We start from the raw sequence: 15,652 nt of genomic DNA on the forward strand, positions 1-15,652 counted from the left end.
ACAGAGCATGGGTACATGGTGGACAAATAATTATGTGGATGGATGGTTGGATGGATGAGTGGATAGATAAGTAGAAAAATGGAGAATGGATAGATGAGTATCCAGATAGGTTGATGAGTGGGTGTGTGGATGTAAAGATGGATGTATGAATGATATCTCGGTCATCAAATCAGTTTGAAAAGTCTATCAAACAAAGCCAAGCTGGTTTTCTTCTTTACAGGACTTCTCAGGTGCTTTTATATGCTAAAAGTTATCATGAGTCTCCAAGAGGGACAAAGTACAAGCTAAAATCTCACCAACTTATTTGCCCATAGGATCTTTTCATAGTGTAGCATATAATGAGGCATCTGTCCTGGGGAGTGTGCTTAGGGAGTTGCTAGTTGCCCGTCTCGGTTTCTAAGCAGAAAACGATGCCCACAGAGCTCAGGCAGTTCAGCCCATTCAGTAGCTGCATGGGGCTTAGACAGAAAGGCTGCATCCCAATGCGGGAGACTGGTGCTATTTGGAGTGTTCTCTGTGCCTGGCTCCAGCAGGCACCTGCAACACAGAAAGCAGGAGATGTCGGGAGGGCACAAAGGAACTTCTAGGGAGCAGCTGATTATTCATTCTCCATTCTGAGAGTCCTCAGGGAGTATCTGTTTGCCTCAAGCAAGGTCAACTAATTCTCAAACCAGTTGCCATTCATCCCCAGACAGGTCAGAGGTTGGTTCCTGAAGCATTGTTGATCTCAGCAGAGATGATGTGCAGGGTTGATATTCTTAGATTTGCTCATTCAGCCAGTCAGTCTGGCTTTCAGAGGAGAATCAGGTCAAGAAGTGCTTAATGAACCAAGAGAAGCCTGATGCTGCCTGTACCACTGGGGGTTCAAATTTCTAATGATAATCAGCAGCCTCCTCACTTACAAGACCTACTGCCATTTCCATTGTACATCTTCATACACATTTTGGGAGGTGGAACAGTGCTACTGGGTCGGGTGGCACAGTATCCCACATCCTTGGAATTACTCCTCATTCAGATACCATCATCTCCTCTAAAATGATCCAATACACAAGTTTCTAATACTTTGATTTCGAAACAATACTTTCTTGTGCAGAGGCCATACACATACGCTTTGTGAGCCCTTGTGTTCTAATGATCAGTTTGGAGTAATTTTGATGGGTTGCGTTTGGAAGCACTATTTTATTTAACCAATTAGATGTTGAAAAGAGTTTGGCTATTGCTTGCTTGATGCTCCAAGCCAACTGCTGCATGTGGTGCTGTCGTTACGACAAACACAGTATCCATCTGCTGAGCCTCTGCCATGAGCCCCTCTCCACCTAACTGCTTTGGTATATTGTTCTTATTTAAACCTCTACACCACTCCATGAGTCATGATTACTAATCATATTCTTGTTTCCAAAGCTCGAAGCACAGAAAAGTTAAGTGACTTCAACAAAAACACACAGCTAGTGCTTGGTAAAACCATACTTTCAGTGTGAGCAGGGCATGAGCTCTTAACTACTGTGGTTTGGAGGTTCCAACCAGGGGTCAGGTGTGGTATGGAAAAGGTCTGGACAGTGAAAATAGTAATATAACAAGAATAGCTAGTGGTGCTACAAACCTTGTAAGACCTTGTTATATACTAATTGTCTTCTCTATATTAACTGAATCAGTAATCAGTAACGAGGAAGGTTAATGTTGTAGCTTTTCCTCCTGGGGTGTAACTCTTCTGGCTAGGTCACCCTCCTAAAGGTCTAGTGAGGATCTCAGCAGGGTTGACAGTAATGGGGAGCTGCCTGCTTATCCGCAATGATCTTCCCACAGACTATGAAGGTTTTTCCTAAGGAAACTGTCTGCCTTGGTAATCAAGGAAATGTTGATGTGACTTGGGTGCCATGTCGATACCCCTCTTAGAGCCTGCACCCCTTTTCTGGAAATTCAGCTAAGTGCCCATGTTACACAGGTGCATCCCATGCCACTTGTTTCTTTTAAGATTTTAATTGTATTGGTATGTTTTTGGCATACATAATGATCATACTCATCATAGGGAATTTACACCTGTGCATAATATATCTTAATTATTTTTCCTCATTCCCTTTAATCCTCCTTCTGCTCCACACTTACAAACTTGCATTTCTATTGATGTCCTTCCATTTCTTATTTTTAATTTTAATCTACATTTCCTGCCCTTCCTTTTCCCTCCCTGTCCTAGGGCCCAGGCTAGGTACATCTCTCCCGGGCTGTCTTTTCTCGTGCATTTGGTGGATTGTGAGCACATGCCTGGTGGTATGTGACATTTATCAACTCTATTCAAGCTGCTTCCTAGTTGGTCATTCTTGGTGATTTTGTGGGCTTTGGAGACAAGCAGAGAGAACAGCTTCTTGGTGACTAACAAGACCCACTTTGTTGTTTAACCCTGGCCAAGTCATGCACCACTTCTTTGAGCTTCTGTTGCCTCCCACAGATGAAAGGTAATCCTCAAGGACATATGAAGCATCAAGTTTATGCCTGGTTCTGAAAAAAAGGCAGAAAAACTGAGTGCTGGAAAAAGAGGTGGAGGAGATAAAATAAAAGCTTTCTTGGATACAAATACTGGCCAAGTTGACCAAACTGGAACAAATCACTGCTAATGTTTCAGGATCTTAGCTAAGTGGATCCTGAATTCTGGAGGAAGTAGAGGAGTTGCCTGCTGAAGGGTGGGGCTGTTTACACAGGCAGACATGTTGGGATGAGTAAAACAAACCCTGCAACAGAGATATTGTGTGGGATGGTGGTGAGGCACCGAGGAAACACAGCAGACCGAGGAGCGGAGACTGGGAAACAATTTTCAGAGGTACATTAAAGACATCTCAAAGAATGAAATAACGATAAGTTAGCACCTTTAGAACGCCTTCCGAGTACCAAAGGATACCAACACTCAACATGTCGAGGCACTGCTACAATACACCTGTGAGATCAGACAGTTTTTCCATTTTACTGTTGTAGAGGCAAGGGCTCCAGCTGAGCATGACATCTTAGACAAATCCTTGTGAAAGGAGGCAAAACCCATATCCAAACCCAACTTCCCTGCTTTTGAAATGCAGGCCTTTCTACTCTGTCATGATGCTGTGGGTCATTTGAGACCTTGGAGATACAAGTAGCTCTCAATTATTGGGGGACCCCTTGCAGCCTCTTGACATTCTTTTCCAGTTGATCATGTCTGAAGCATTTGGGGAAACTTCATTTGTCTAGTTACCCTTTTAGCCAGTGGGTACAGAAGAATGTATGCCATGCCTCTTCATTAGAGCCAATCTGTCTTCTTGAAGGTGTTATCACTTGTAATAGTTCAAGATACACTGTTATCCATTTGGGAATTAAACACAAATCTAAAAGGACTCCTTCAGAGAAGGCATAGTGGAATTAGTACTGCCTGAGACTTTGCAGAAAATGTGACTGACTTAGACCAGCAAGAAGGAAAGAAAAAGGGAAGGGGGCATTTTTTCATAGCAAGCAAATTTGAATGGATACTTGAATTCATAGAAGTATTTGGCAAAGAAAACTTAATAGTGTAGTTCAACAGAAAAGTATTTTGTAGGATGAAGGATAGTGTGCATTGGAGGGTGAATCAGGTGAAGTAAAAGTGAACAATATTGTGAAAGGCCTCAGATACTCCAAGAGGTTCTTTGTTTTCTACTTTACCTGAAAATAGGGCGATGTGAGTCATTAATGATCTAGAAATTTGTGTGCTAGGATAAATATTGAAAATAAAAAAATACAATTAATATTAAACATTTTAGCAATAAGATCAGGAAGTGATCCTGTTTAAGTCTTTTGTTTTGCTTTCATGGTCATCGCATGGCAGTGATGTTCAGGTGATTTTAGGAAGCAGGCAAAGGCTTATGAAGCTGGTCACATGAGAGCCCCTGACCCGTGGAGGTATAGAGACAAGGAAATGTGACCCAGCACACCTAAATCTTTTGATCTCTCAAGACACACTGTAAATCTAAATTGCAAAAGAAATACTCTCATCTTGAAGTATCAACCCATGCTTGCACAGTGCAAATTAAGTCATCCTGGGCCCCTCTATGGTCTGGTCCCTGGCTGCAACTGGGTCTGCGGGTGATGGAACCAGCAGTAGGGATCATCTTCCTTGCATGCTCCTCTCCCGTGCTGCAGCTCACACTTTGACTTCTGTCCTCTTTGGGGCACTTAGATAGGTGCCTAAACTTTGCACAGCTGACATTCACAAAAGGTGGTAGTGTGCAGAAAATCCTCAAACTAGCTCCTAAAATCTGGGGAAAGAGACGCAGTGTCTGACAGCCAAAAAGCACATACTGTAAGAGGAGAGCATCGAAATTAAAGATAGAGAAAGATGGGGAAACTTTATAGGTGTGGGGTAGGATTTAGCCATTGTCATAAACTGAGAAAGTCAAAACCACAATCATTGATGGAAATACCTGGCCCAGGAAAGCTGGCACAGAATTGGCAGCAAAGCAGCTACAGGAAAGATAACATGTGAGCAAGGAAGCAGAAGAGGAAATAAAAAGGTCTCAGTGTTTGTGTTCTGCACTGAAGTCTGACTTCTTAGATAAAATATGTGTTCTAGATTAGGGATCAGCAAAGCACAGACTGTGATCGGAACCTGGCTGTTGCCCATTTCCATGTCACTCTTGAGAAAAGAATGATTTTTATACTTTTAAGTGGATGAAGTAAATCAGAAGGAAAATAATACTCTACCTCCTGTAAAAATACTAGGAAATGTAAGTTTTGGAGGCCATTAATAAAATACTATTGAAACATGGCCATTATCACTAATTTAAGTCTTGTCAATGGATGTTTTTCCATGTTACAATAACAGAGCATTGAATAGTTGCAGCAGAGTATGTAAGGTCTGTTGTCTGAATATTTACAAAAGAAAGGTTGGCATCCTCTGTCCATGGTGGCCAGAGCAATTAACCCTGCATGGCCCTTTCTTGGGCTTCAATATGCTTGGAAAGTTGTGTTTCCTGTAACTGTGAGAATCGTCTGTCATCTCCTTCACCTTACTGTTTTACTCCACATTTTTGTTATTTTAAGCCATGGCAACTATCACAAGCTGAATGTCGCATGTTGGGTGGGTAAGCATTTACCCCAAGACATGTGTCCCAGCTGCTGGGGAATGGAGATACTCTGAGTTAGTGAACAAATTCCTTCTAGTGGAGGATTCATGAAAACAACATCACAACGCATCTCATTTGAGAAAATAAACCCATGTTAGGAATGAAAGATTTTTGTTTAATGATGCTTTTTTATTGATATGCTTTCTTATCAGGAGTGATTTTAGAAGAAGAATACACTCAACACAATTTCAAAGTACAAATACCACAATCATATAGGAACATAAAATGTAAGAAGAATCTTAAAATCAGAAAATATGAGCAAGAGTGGTTAGAACTGGAGATGATAGGCAGAAAAACAACACAGGAACATGCAGGCAGTGAAGGATAATGAGGTGGACAGAGTTGAAACTCCTGTGGTACGTTGTGCTTCCTAGTTCAGGGGGGAAGAAAACCATAAAACAACTCCTAGTTTCAGAATAGACAAGGAAGATACTTATTACTCTGGAGCAGCAAAAGCTATAGTATGATAGATTTCTGAAAAAGAGAGAAATTACCTTTTGTACACACCATAGCTATGTATCACGTGTCTTGCATGTACTTTCTCATTTCAGTCACTGAAATCACTCGTATCCAGTGTGTGTGTAATTGACTTTGTTTATGTAATTCTGATTTTTCCTACATATTTGATTTTTGACCTTTCTTAGTGCAGAGTAAGTGGATAGTCTCACTTTCATTTAGTACTGAGGAAATCAAGAGCCTAATTGTGTACATTCCTAGATTATGTGAGAGAAGTAAATTCCCTGCTTCCTGGCTCAGTGGTCTTTCCCTTTCATACCTGTTCTTTGAGTCTGGGGAACCATAACTGCAGTCCCAGTACCCTGGGAGACTGAGGCAGGAAGATCACAAGTTCAAGCCCAGCCTGGTCAATTTAGTAACTCAGTAGGACCCTGTCTCAAAATTTAATAAATAAATAAATTTTTAAAAATAGGTTTGGGATGTAGCTCTGTGTGGAAGACCTGGGCTCAGTCTCTAGGGCCATATATAAACAAATAGCCATAGCTTACTGTGCCCCAGACCTTACCTCCCTAATCATGCTCTCTTCCCCTGATCTCCAAAGGAAAGTCCACTACAAAACATATCCATATCCTAGTGATGCTTCTGTCCTTGCTGGTAAGTTCTCAGAAATGTGGTTTTGAAAGTCACAGTCCAAAGCTAAAGTTAGATACAACATAGGCTCTTGGGTAAGAGGGTCAGTCCACAGCTGTTAGGGAAGATTTCTGAATTGTACAACGTGGCCACTCCTATGCATGAGAATCAATTACAGGGGAACCTTGTCAAGCTGGCCAAATTCAGCCTTAAATAATTGAATTCTCTGCCAAACCCTGTCCGCTGTCGTTATCTAGAAATGTAATTATGCAGCTAAATCAAGCAACTAAAATTAGTGTAGTGTAAAAACACCTTGGCTATCTAAAAGTGAAGGAATTGACATTTGGATTTAGAAAAAGCCAATAGCTGAATATGCTTGGCGGGGTCTGAAGCTCTCCCTGTTTTGACAAAATCTATACTGTGGGTTGTATTCTGAGAGGGAGGTGGAAGGTGATAAGAGGATGTTGTATTTGAAGGTGAGTCTCAGTGGACCTTGTATCTGTGGGGTTATTTACATGATCTCAACTTATCTAATTTTCATACTGCTGTCAAAGTTGTGGAGCTCTAAATGCAACCACATGTATTCCTAGAATGAAGATTTGGACACTTTGATGTTGTCTAAGCTGGCAATGTCAGTTAAAGATGTGTCCACCCAACCATTAGTAGAACAGGGTTTATACCATGAGAATTGCCTGTAGTCTGTATCCTGTAACACACTGTGGTGTCACAACAAGGACTTTGATGTATTCATCATATACATGTATGAAGTAGAGACTATTACTGTTTTCCTAATGAAGAAACTGAAGTTCAGAGAGGTGGACGAATTAGTTTGAAATCACTCAGCTGATTGGCTCCCCACTCAGGATGATTCCAATTCAAGTCATCCCCATAGGAACTTATTTACCTCCATAGAACATATCTCAAACAATCACTTGAGTACTTGCAATCACCAGAAAGATGTGAAATAGTTGCTTGACTGTATTTCTCACCCAATAGTTACATGTACCTTTGATCTCTTTTGATCTCTGAGAACAGGGAGACATCTCTCATTAATATATTGCACATTAATCTCTCCCAGTTGAAAGTTTAAAATAAATAAATATCTTTACAATTACACACACACACACACACACAGAGAGAGAGAGAGAGAGAGAGAGAGAGAGAGAGAGAGAGAGAGAGAGAGGTGTAACTATTTCAGAATGGAATGCAGTAATGGGCATAGTGTCACAGTTAGGAATTGGACTGGAAATGTGCTGGGGTCTCAGCACTGCCTCCTGCAAGCTGTAAGATCAGGAGCAAAACTGCATCCCTAGCATAATCCCAGTTTCTCTTTTGTTACTAGACCCGAGAGCAGCACCTACTTCAGGGAGTTGTGAGAGCAAAGTAGCGTAACACGGGTAAGTAATTTGTTCACTCTCTTCGGAGCCTGTGCAGATATTGGCTGGTAGTTGAATTGTATAATTTACAGATTGTCCCTTTAAAGTTGAAATCGGAGCTGGGGGAGGAGAGAGAGGGAGAGAAAAGGAGAGGGAGGGAGAGGAAGAGGGGGAGAGAGAGAGAGAGAGAGGGAGAGAGAGAGAGAGAGAGAGAGAGCACTGAATAACTCCTTAGAGTGTTTTTGATCAGCACCCAGGGCTGCCCATGTTAACCTACTTAGTCTGAGTTTTATACAGCAGCTGATAATCATGTAAGTTTTTACTTTGCAGTTATTCTCTAAAAAAATCCCCTGTGGACCATATCTCTGGTCTTTTGGCCAAATCTATCAGGGCGACTCCATTATCTTAGCACTTGAGCCCCTCTGTCCCTCTGTCTCTCTCTTTCGCTCTCTCTGAGAACTAAATTAATGAAGAGTATTTGGTTAGTCATGTTAGGCAAGCTGCTCCCAAAATAGCACCTTCCATTTTGGTAGCTTCAACTTTGCAGCTGCCGCTTCGCTTCGTTGTCTGGGAAGAAAACTTTCACATTCAGAGTTGCTGATGCGGATTTTCTTTCTTTCTCCTCTCGGTGTTGATGGGCTCTTGGCTCCTGACAGAAGCGATTTGACTCTCGGCTTTGTAGTTCGGAAGAAGTTGGGTCTATAGATTTCCCCCCAAGTCTCCATTGATGTGTTGAGCTTCAGAGGGAATCATACCTCCAGTTAAAGCATGCTGGCGTCCCAAGGAGTCCTCCTGCAGTCCTATGGCGTGCCTATGATTGTTCCAGCAGCCCCCTTCTTCCCTGGGCTGATTCAGGTAATTCAAGGCCTTTGCCAGCAAGCAACTTAACTCCAGAGCGCTCAGAGTAATAATTGGAATTTTTATGGTTGAGAAAGCAAACACTTTTAATACAGGAAAAAGCCCTCGTGTAGTCAGTGAGAAGACAGTAGGAAATCAAAAAGATGGATCACCCTAATCTGGCTATTGACATCTCTCATGGCTGAATAAATGGTGTACTTGAGCTATATTTGCTTGTATTGATCTGGCTTCTGCTTAACATTCATGCCTTTCCTTCAGGAGGTTGGCCATGGGGCAAAAGATTTGCTCTCCTTCCTGGCTTTTTGAGGGACTTAGTCTCCCAGAGCAGATCACGAGGCAAAGTAACTTAACATGGTGCGATGCCGTTTGGAACTTTAACCCAGGAAACAGAAGCAGCAAGAAATTCATGGTAATTCATAGGACACCCCCACTTGGGTTGTGTGTTCAAGAAGGCTCCTTAGTGATCTTAGTGATGGCCCTAAGGCAGAGAGGAACACACTATAGATGGTTAATGTATGAAGTTCAGAAGTTTTCCTAGGAAGCCCAGACTGGCTGTTTACATTTTGATGACATCATGAGCATGGAGGGCTGAGGTGTGTTTTGGATTGGCTTTTAAGCCTCTTAATTCGAAGCAGAGAGGTTCACTTAACCAATGAGAAACTTGGACCTTTTTCTTCCCTTAGCATAAGTTGGCCTCTGTCGTAGATACAGTCTTAGTTGGTATAGTCTAAATCTATAGAATGTTAACCCTTCTTAGGGATGGAGCCTGGTTACTGTAGAAAACCAAGTGGCCTTGTCTAGTGTACTGTCCCTTCATAGTTGATTCCACATCTCCTTTCTATGAAAGAGAAAAATGATTTACCTTGGCCTTTCACTTTGACTTTTGGGCACCCTGTCCGCAGATCCCATGATTAAAAGCTCTATAACTAGCTCATGAATGAAGCTTCTCAGGAGGCTTCTGGTCAAACACTGTCTCTCCTTTCCTAAAAATAGCTGTTACCTTTTGTTTACAGAAAGAAGCTTGGTGATTAGAGCCACACAGGGTGGATTTGAAGTAACAACCAGGCTCATATCCCAGATATGGCTACTGCTCAGTTTGGAGGTTTTCTCTATATTCTGTGTTATAAATAGGTAGACCACCTGGAAGATGGTCTTCCACTATGTGGAAACCATTCTGTCTCTTGGCATAGGAAGGCTGGTGCGGCAAGACTGCTGCTTCTGAGATGGGACTCCACGTTCAGTTGGGGAGTAGCATTCTTTTTGCTTCTATTGAAAATTTGGGGTGAAGGTCAGTGGCTGCAGTTTTGTCAGACCCTCAGCAACCCCATCCAATAAATAATTACAAGCAAATCGCGCCCTTCACTCTATGCTGATTGATGCTGAAATTGCTTTTGAAAGTTCTCATAAGTTCCTGTTATAGATTAAGTGCCGTTGTAGGAAAAATAACGGCACCCACAGAAATGGGTGAATGTAATCAGGTTTAATGGACTCAAGAGCTTGTTGGGAATTAAATAACTATCGATTTGCTGGAATGTTGCTGTCATTACGAAATGCCACTCTGGACGTATTACCCCAGTGATAGATGGGAAGAAGCAGAGACCAGCTAAGAAATTGGGGAGGCCCTATTTCTTCTTTTGCAGAGCATTCTAGAAACATATCCTGTTACTTTTGGACAAAACACATGATTTTGCTTGCAAACCGTAGGCTGACCCTTCTCTGTTTGCACAAGTGATGCCTCTGAGAGATTGCGACCCATCAGTCAGAAAAACATCTTCCTGAGGCACCTCTGGGCGAGCTGTTGCAAACTCTACATCTTCTCCTTTTCATACCCTGTGGAACATACTGAATGACTGTGCACAGACCCTTGTTTTCATTCTGATTTGTTCATGTAGCCCATGTTATTTACACTTCGGCATCTAGCGACCAAAATTACCCCATTGTGATCATAGCTGGATGGTGAGAAGGAGGGTTGTAGAGGGAGAGAAAAGTGTAATCATCACTCTCTCATCAGCGGCCTTCCCTGTCTCCCAGCTGAGTTTGCCAGCTTGCTAACCACATCCTTGACCTTGTTGGTTTCCTCTCAGTTCAAGATGCAAAGCCTTTCCTAGAGGGAATTAAGGTGCCATCAGCATCTAAATAATGCCATCAGGAAGTCAATACTATTATGCAAAATAAACAATGTGTACTTTACCCTTGGTAGGAATGTCCCTGGGTCCAAAATTCTTGAGTTGTAGCAGTTACAAGCACGTGGAAGAGCTAATGAAGAGACTCTCAGTGTTTTCCAAACTCAACAGTCAATGATTGTGGCCAAAGTGTTGGTACTTTGTATATGCTCAAGACCCACTTTTTAAACTTAGATGAACAGTGCCAAGGTTTAGTTTGCACAGCTAAATAAAAATCATTATACATATTTTTTAAACTGGGTTTAAGAGAATAACCACCCAGCCCTGCAAAAACAGTCAGTGGGGGTATCTTCTAATAGTTTTGGGAGGTTATTAAGAAGTTTTTCTTCAGGGAGTTCAGAGCTGATATGGACCCTGCTTGCCATCTTCCACAAAAGCTATAATTGTTACCATGTTAGATAGGCAGAACCTACTATGTTCTGCCTAAATGAACCTATTATTTAGAATCTAAACTTACTGGATATATAGCCAAATAGCTTTTTCTTCTAGTCATGTACAGAATGACAAATGAATATAGAGGATTAAACTGAACCAGTTTGGACTGTTTTGTGGCTAATAAGAAACCAGAAAGAAAAGAACAGTATGGCAAACTATACTGTGTAGACATTTATCTTTCCCCCTTGATACAGATCTCCATCTTTGTATCTTTGGTTAAGAAGAACAGATGCATGTTCCTGCTTACTTACTTCTAAATTTCCAGTGATATCTTAAGTGATCTTTGAATTTTCTAACCTACTAACAGAAGAGGTCAAGTTACTTGCCAAAGTCATTCTTGTGTCCAGATTCTGCCAACAGAGTCTGCCTAAATCATGGACCATGGTCACACAAGGCCAGATGATAGAATCCAGACAAGGATCTTATAATTGATTTATTGGTTTAATGAATGCCTGGTTTACTATTTCACTCTGTGTTGCAAATTTGGGTGTATGCATCTCTGTTTTGCTATCTGCCTCCTTTTATGGCTACTAGATGGCTATTATTCTTCCTGTTGGACAAAGTTCTGTCTCTTGCAGTTCTTGTGGATGATAAGTTAGAAGATAATCTTCCTAGACAGAGGATAGTATGAACAGAGCCACATCTATCTCCTTGTGTATTGGTGCATCTAGTAATCTATTCAATCCATTTCCTCTTTCTAATAGACACTGTGCTGGGCACCTGGATAAGAGAAATGACAGTCAGAGCCACTGACCTTTGGCTCCATAGCCTGATGAAGAAACAGTAGATAAATCACAGGTTATAATACTATAAGAAATATAGGAAGAAATCATAGCAGTTATTGAATACTTGCCTGTGTTAGGCATTGTGCTGACCACTTAGCTATTCCATCTCATATCTATAATAACTGCAATGAAGCTGGCTGGGGTAGTTCCCCATTGCTTCTCAATAATTATAAATTTCACAAAGCTCTGAAAATCACTTTTTAAAAACTTGGTACTGAATTTCATTTGGGAGCAAGGCTTGACCTGAAATGATGTGCAGCTATTTATAGACTTTCTTTATCTCAGTTACTGTGAATATTCATATATTTTGCTGTGGGAATATTTATGTGTTTGATTTTAGGGTGTTATCACAGATTCTGCTGAGCATTTTATGTAAGCTGTGTTTTTATTGAAACATCCTTCTGAAAAAGAGAAAAAAAACTGAATAAAAAATAAAATAAAACAGACGACTGTAGGGTTTTTAGGAAAGGAATCCCAATCTTATATGAATACTCCTCTTCTGCATATGGAGAACCTAAAAATTTAGGGAGGTGTAACCAGCCTAGGGTCACCAAGAAAGTAAGTGAGAGAGCTGAGACTTGGACTGGGTTTGTTGGACCAGTGGCTTCTTTTTTTTCTGAAATCTTTGGTTGGATTGAGGTCTGTACCAGGGATATACAAGGGATAGGAGAGGGAGAGCCCAGGTATATCTTGGAGTTGTGAAGAGGATGGCTCCAAAGGAGGAGTTGGGTTGCAGTTGAGCTGTGAAACATCATATGTTGAACCAGGAAGAAGGAAGACCTCAGCAGAGCAGAGAACTTGATGTATTCATAGTGTTGCTCTGGTACTATGAAATGTATTACCCAGCCTCTAGGTACTGTAAGACTGGACAATGCTTAAACATAAAATCTCAAAAATGAAAATAAAAAATACCAAACATAAGTCAAAAGACCTAGGATGAATCTCAGAGACGCAGTGTCTGTGTGCCTATATAAGAGTAGGATTTATAATGCTGACCTCTAAACCCAGTGGATGATGTTCAGTTTCCTGGATTTGTGTCTCATTTACCCTTGACCATCCATTCCTTCAAAGACAGTAGTTCTCTGATGGCCCAGTATTTTCCAGGGACAGAAAAGTGCTGATTAATGCCCTACTGAAATAGGTAGCCTGGTATAACACCCTGCTTTCTGTATTTTGAATAGAAATTGACTTCATTGAATTTGGTATTGCACTTTATGAGAGATATACATGTAGTAATGCTGGGAATTACTAAAGTGTTAATTTGTACAGTGCACAGAGAGGAACCTTTTTTTTTTTTTTTTAAAGAAACGTAGAGAAATGTATGGGGAACTTGCAAGTCACCTGGATGTGTTTCTGGCTAGACTTTAATAAAGCAACTTGTTATGCTCTGTGGTTGTTGCAACCATTTTCAGTTCTTGGGATCGCTGCCCTATGATGTTGCCTACATGTTTTGAATATCTGTTGATTGGGAAAGACATCAGTATGAACGTCTGGTAGAAATGCTGGTGGCGTCAAGTACTCTAAGGCTGCTCCATCTTAGTCACTAAGTGACTTTTCTGTACTGCCAACGAGGCCATGTCAACAGTAGACTAAATTAAACCGTCAGAGAGGTGACAAGGGGAATTCAGAGTTAAACAGGTCCAGGTTGATATATTGGCTATGGCATTTACTAAGCGTGTGGCCTTGGGCTTGTCGATTAACCTCACCAATGCTCAGTTTTCTGGGGTAAAAATAAAAGCAGGGCTACCTAGCTTGCCGAGTTGTGAGCTTTCCGTGCAACTCACTATATCCTCAGTCAGCAGTTACTTACTAAACACCTACTGTGTGCCAGGTGGAAACTGAGGATGAGTAGTGAGGTGAAAGTGGAGAAACCAAGATCATTTCCAACAGGGAAACTTATATTATAGTACATGGGAAAAGTCTGGCATGGATGAATATATGTCTAGTTTTCCAGGATATTCTGGACAAGAGAAAGAATATAAGTATTTGTTAAAGACTATTATCTGTAAGTGACAACCATCTAACTCATATTGGTTAGAGGGGGAAAAAAGAAAGTATCCAGTTGCGACAGTGTCAGGCAAGTTCGGATCCAATGGCTCTGGCAACCCACATGCTGTCTTTCCCCACTTCCCTGTCTACTGAACCTCTATTCACAAACCTCTATTCACACTGTTCCCAAAGGTAGCAAACCCAGACTTGCGCCCCACCTTCTCTTAAATTTCTTACCCAACTGTCCCAGCAAAACTTCTGATTGGCAGGCATCATGCCTGATCAGGTAGACCAGGTCCATTCCTGACCCAAGCATCACTATCCTGCCTGCCTTCTAGCTGGAGAGCAAAGCCAGTTCCATTTAAGCTGCAGGATTATGAGTGTTGGACAAGTTGGGGTCAGGGTACAGTTGCCAGGTGGGTCAAAACCAGGATCTCATTGTTAAGGAGCAATAGTGTATGCTACTGTAGGACTGAACACAAATATGCCCTTTCTGCTCCAAGCTCTACATATGCCACACTGGGGAAGCCACTGGTTGGTTGAGCTCTCACTTACCCCTGTTGCCACTGACTGTTCTCATCAGACAGTTGTTCATCTGGCTTCTCTATCTGTGACCAAGTTTGCCCAAGGAGGATGTGGTTATTTTCTCTGTGTCTCCTCCCTAATCCAGATGACTGTGATGTCTCTCCCTAGGGCATGTTTTGAGGAAGCCTGCTGTTTCTCAGACTCACACACCATCCCTAGGAAAGTCAAGGGAATCCAAAGGGGTATCTGACACTATGATAATTAGGGCAAAATGAGGCATCTCAGAGCAGGCAATCAGGTGCATGTATATTAGCAATGTATAAGTAAATAGATAAAGAAAAATCAAAGTGTTCTAGTTGTTAATTGTGAAACAATGTGGACATTTCATCATACCCAAGCACTTGGACTTGCCCAGTTCTTTTTTTATAGAAATGTACTGTTTTGAAAATTAAAAGATTAAAGGGACACTGTCAGTCTCTTCTGATTAATATCAGTCCTATAAAAAGGATTGTTTCTATAGCAGCCATCTGTCATTTTGATCATTTTAAAGGCATGCTATATCAGCAAGTATGCTTTTTATAATATGCTGGCACAAGGCATGGGGGGTTGGAAGACCTGTGGATTTCACACTCTGCTTTGCTGCTTTAGTGTACAGCAATCTGAGCCTTTGGTGGGGAAGCAGAGCTCCCTTCCTGCCTTTTAAAGGTTGTTTTGAGTAAGTGCTTTGCTTGGGTGATTTATGATGGAGATACTCACTCCTATTTATGCTACTCTCCTGTCTAAAGATAGACCTATCACACATACACATCCCACCAGTGCACATGTATGGCCACATGATTAACTGCTGAGCCCAACAAAATATTCAGAGACTTTGAACTCCAGACTCAGAAAGTCTTTTATTCTGCGAAGCTGAGGCTATTTTCTTCAGCCATGGCCAGTTTCTAGATTGAATTTTTCAGACGGATAAATGCAGGAGATCTGGGTGTAACTCATTCATTCATTAAAATACTTATTGATCATGTGTTTCCTATCAGGTTCTCCTTTAAGCTGTGGAGACATTGAGGTGACTGGGGCAAAGACTCTGTCCTTGGGTCCTGGTAGAACAACATGCCATTAGCAGAAGAATCAGAAATACAACTGCTAGAAGTTAGAATTCTTGGGTATTCATCCTATCCCCTGAATCCAACATGATGCCTTTATGACTTCCAGCAGCTTGAGCATCAAAACAGACTTAGCTACATTCCCAGAAAGGTAGTTCCTAGAGATGATTCTCTATCCTTTCTAAAGGATGTAGCTTC

General features: G+C 41.4%; 1 protein-coding gene across 39 annotated transcripts in view; it reads left to right on the plus strand.

Moving 5' to 3' along the window:
- Rbfox1 (RNA binding fox-1 homolog 1) overlaps positions 1–15,652 on the plus strand; it is a 2,027,889-nt gene that overhangs the window by 1,700,187 nt on the left and 312,050 nt on the right. For 6 of the 39 annotated variants that reach the window (XM_013142023.3, XM_013142028.3, XM_013142027.3 and 3 more), the window contains 2 exons: positions 7,546–7,600; positions 8,236–8,434. The exons of the other annotated variants lie outside the window; for them this stretch is intronic. In XM_013142023.3, the coding sequence (XP_012997477.1) occupies positions 8,348–8,434 (87 nt within the window). In that variant the 5' untranslated portion in view covers positions 7,546–7,600; positions 8,236–8,347. Of the gene's footprint in view, positions 1–7,545; positions 7,601–8,235; positions 8,435–15,652 lie in introns of those variants that run through there. 39 annotated transcript variants of the gene reach the window in all.

This window comes from Cavia porcellus, unplaced genomic scaffold (assembly GCF_034190915.1).
Source record: "Cavia porcellus strain 051 isolate PalLab524CR breed Dunkin Hartley unplaced genomic scaffold, mCavPor4.1 scaffold_16, whole genome shotgun sequence".
NCBI classification, from domain to species: Eukaryota; Metazoa; Chordata; class Mammalia; order Rodentia; family Caviidae; genus Cavia; species Cavia porcellus.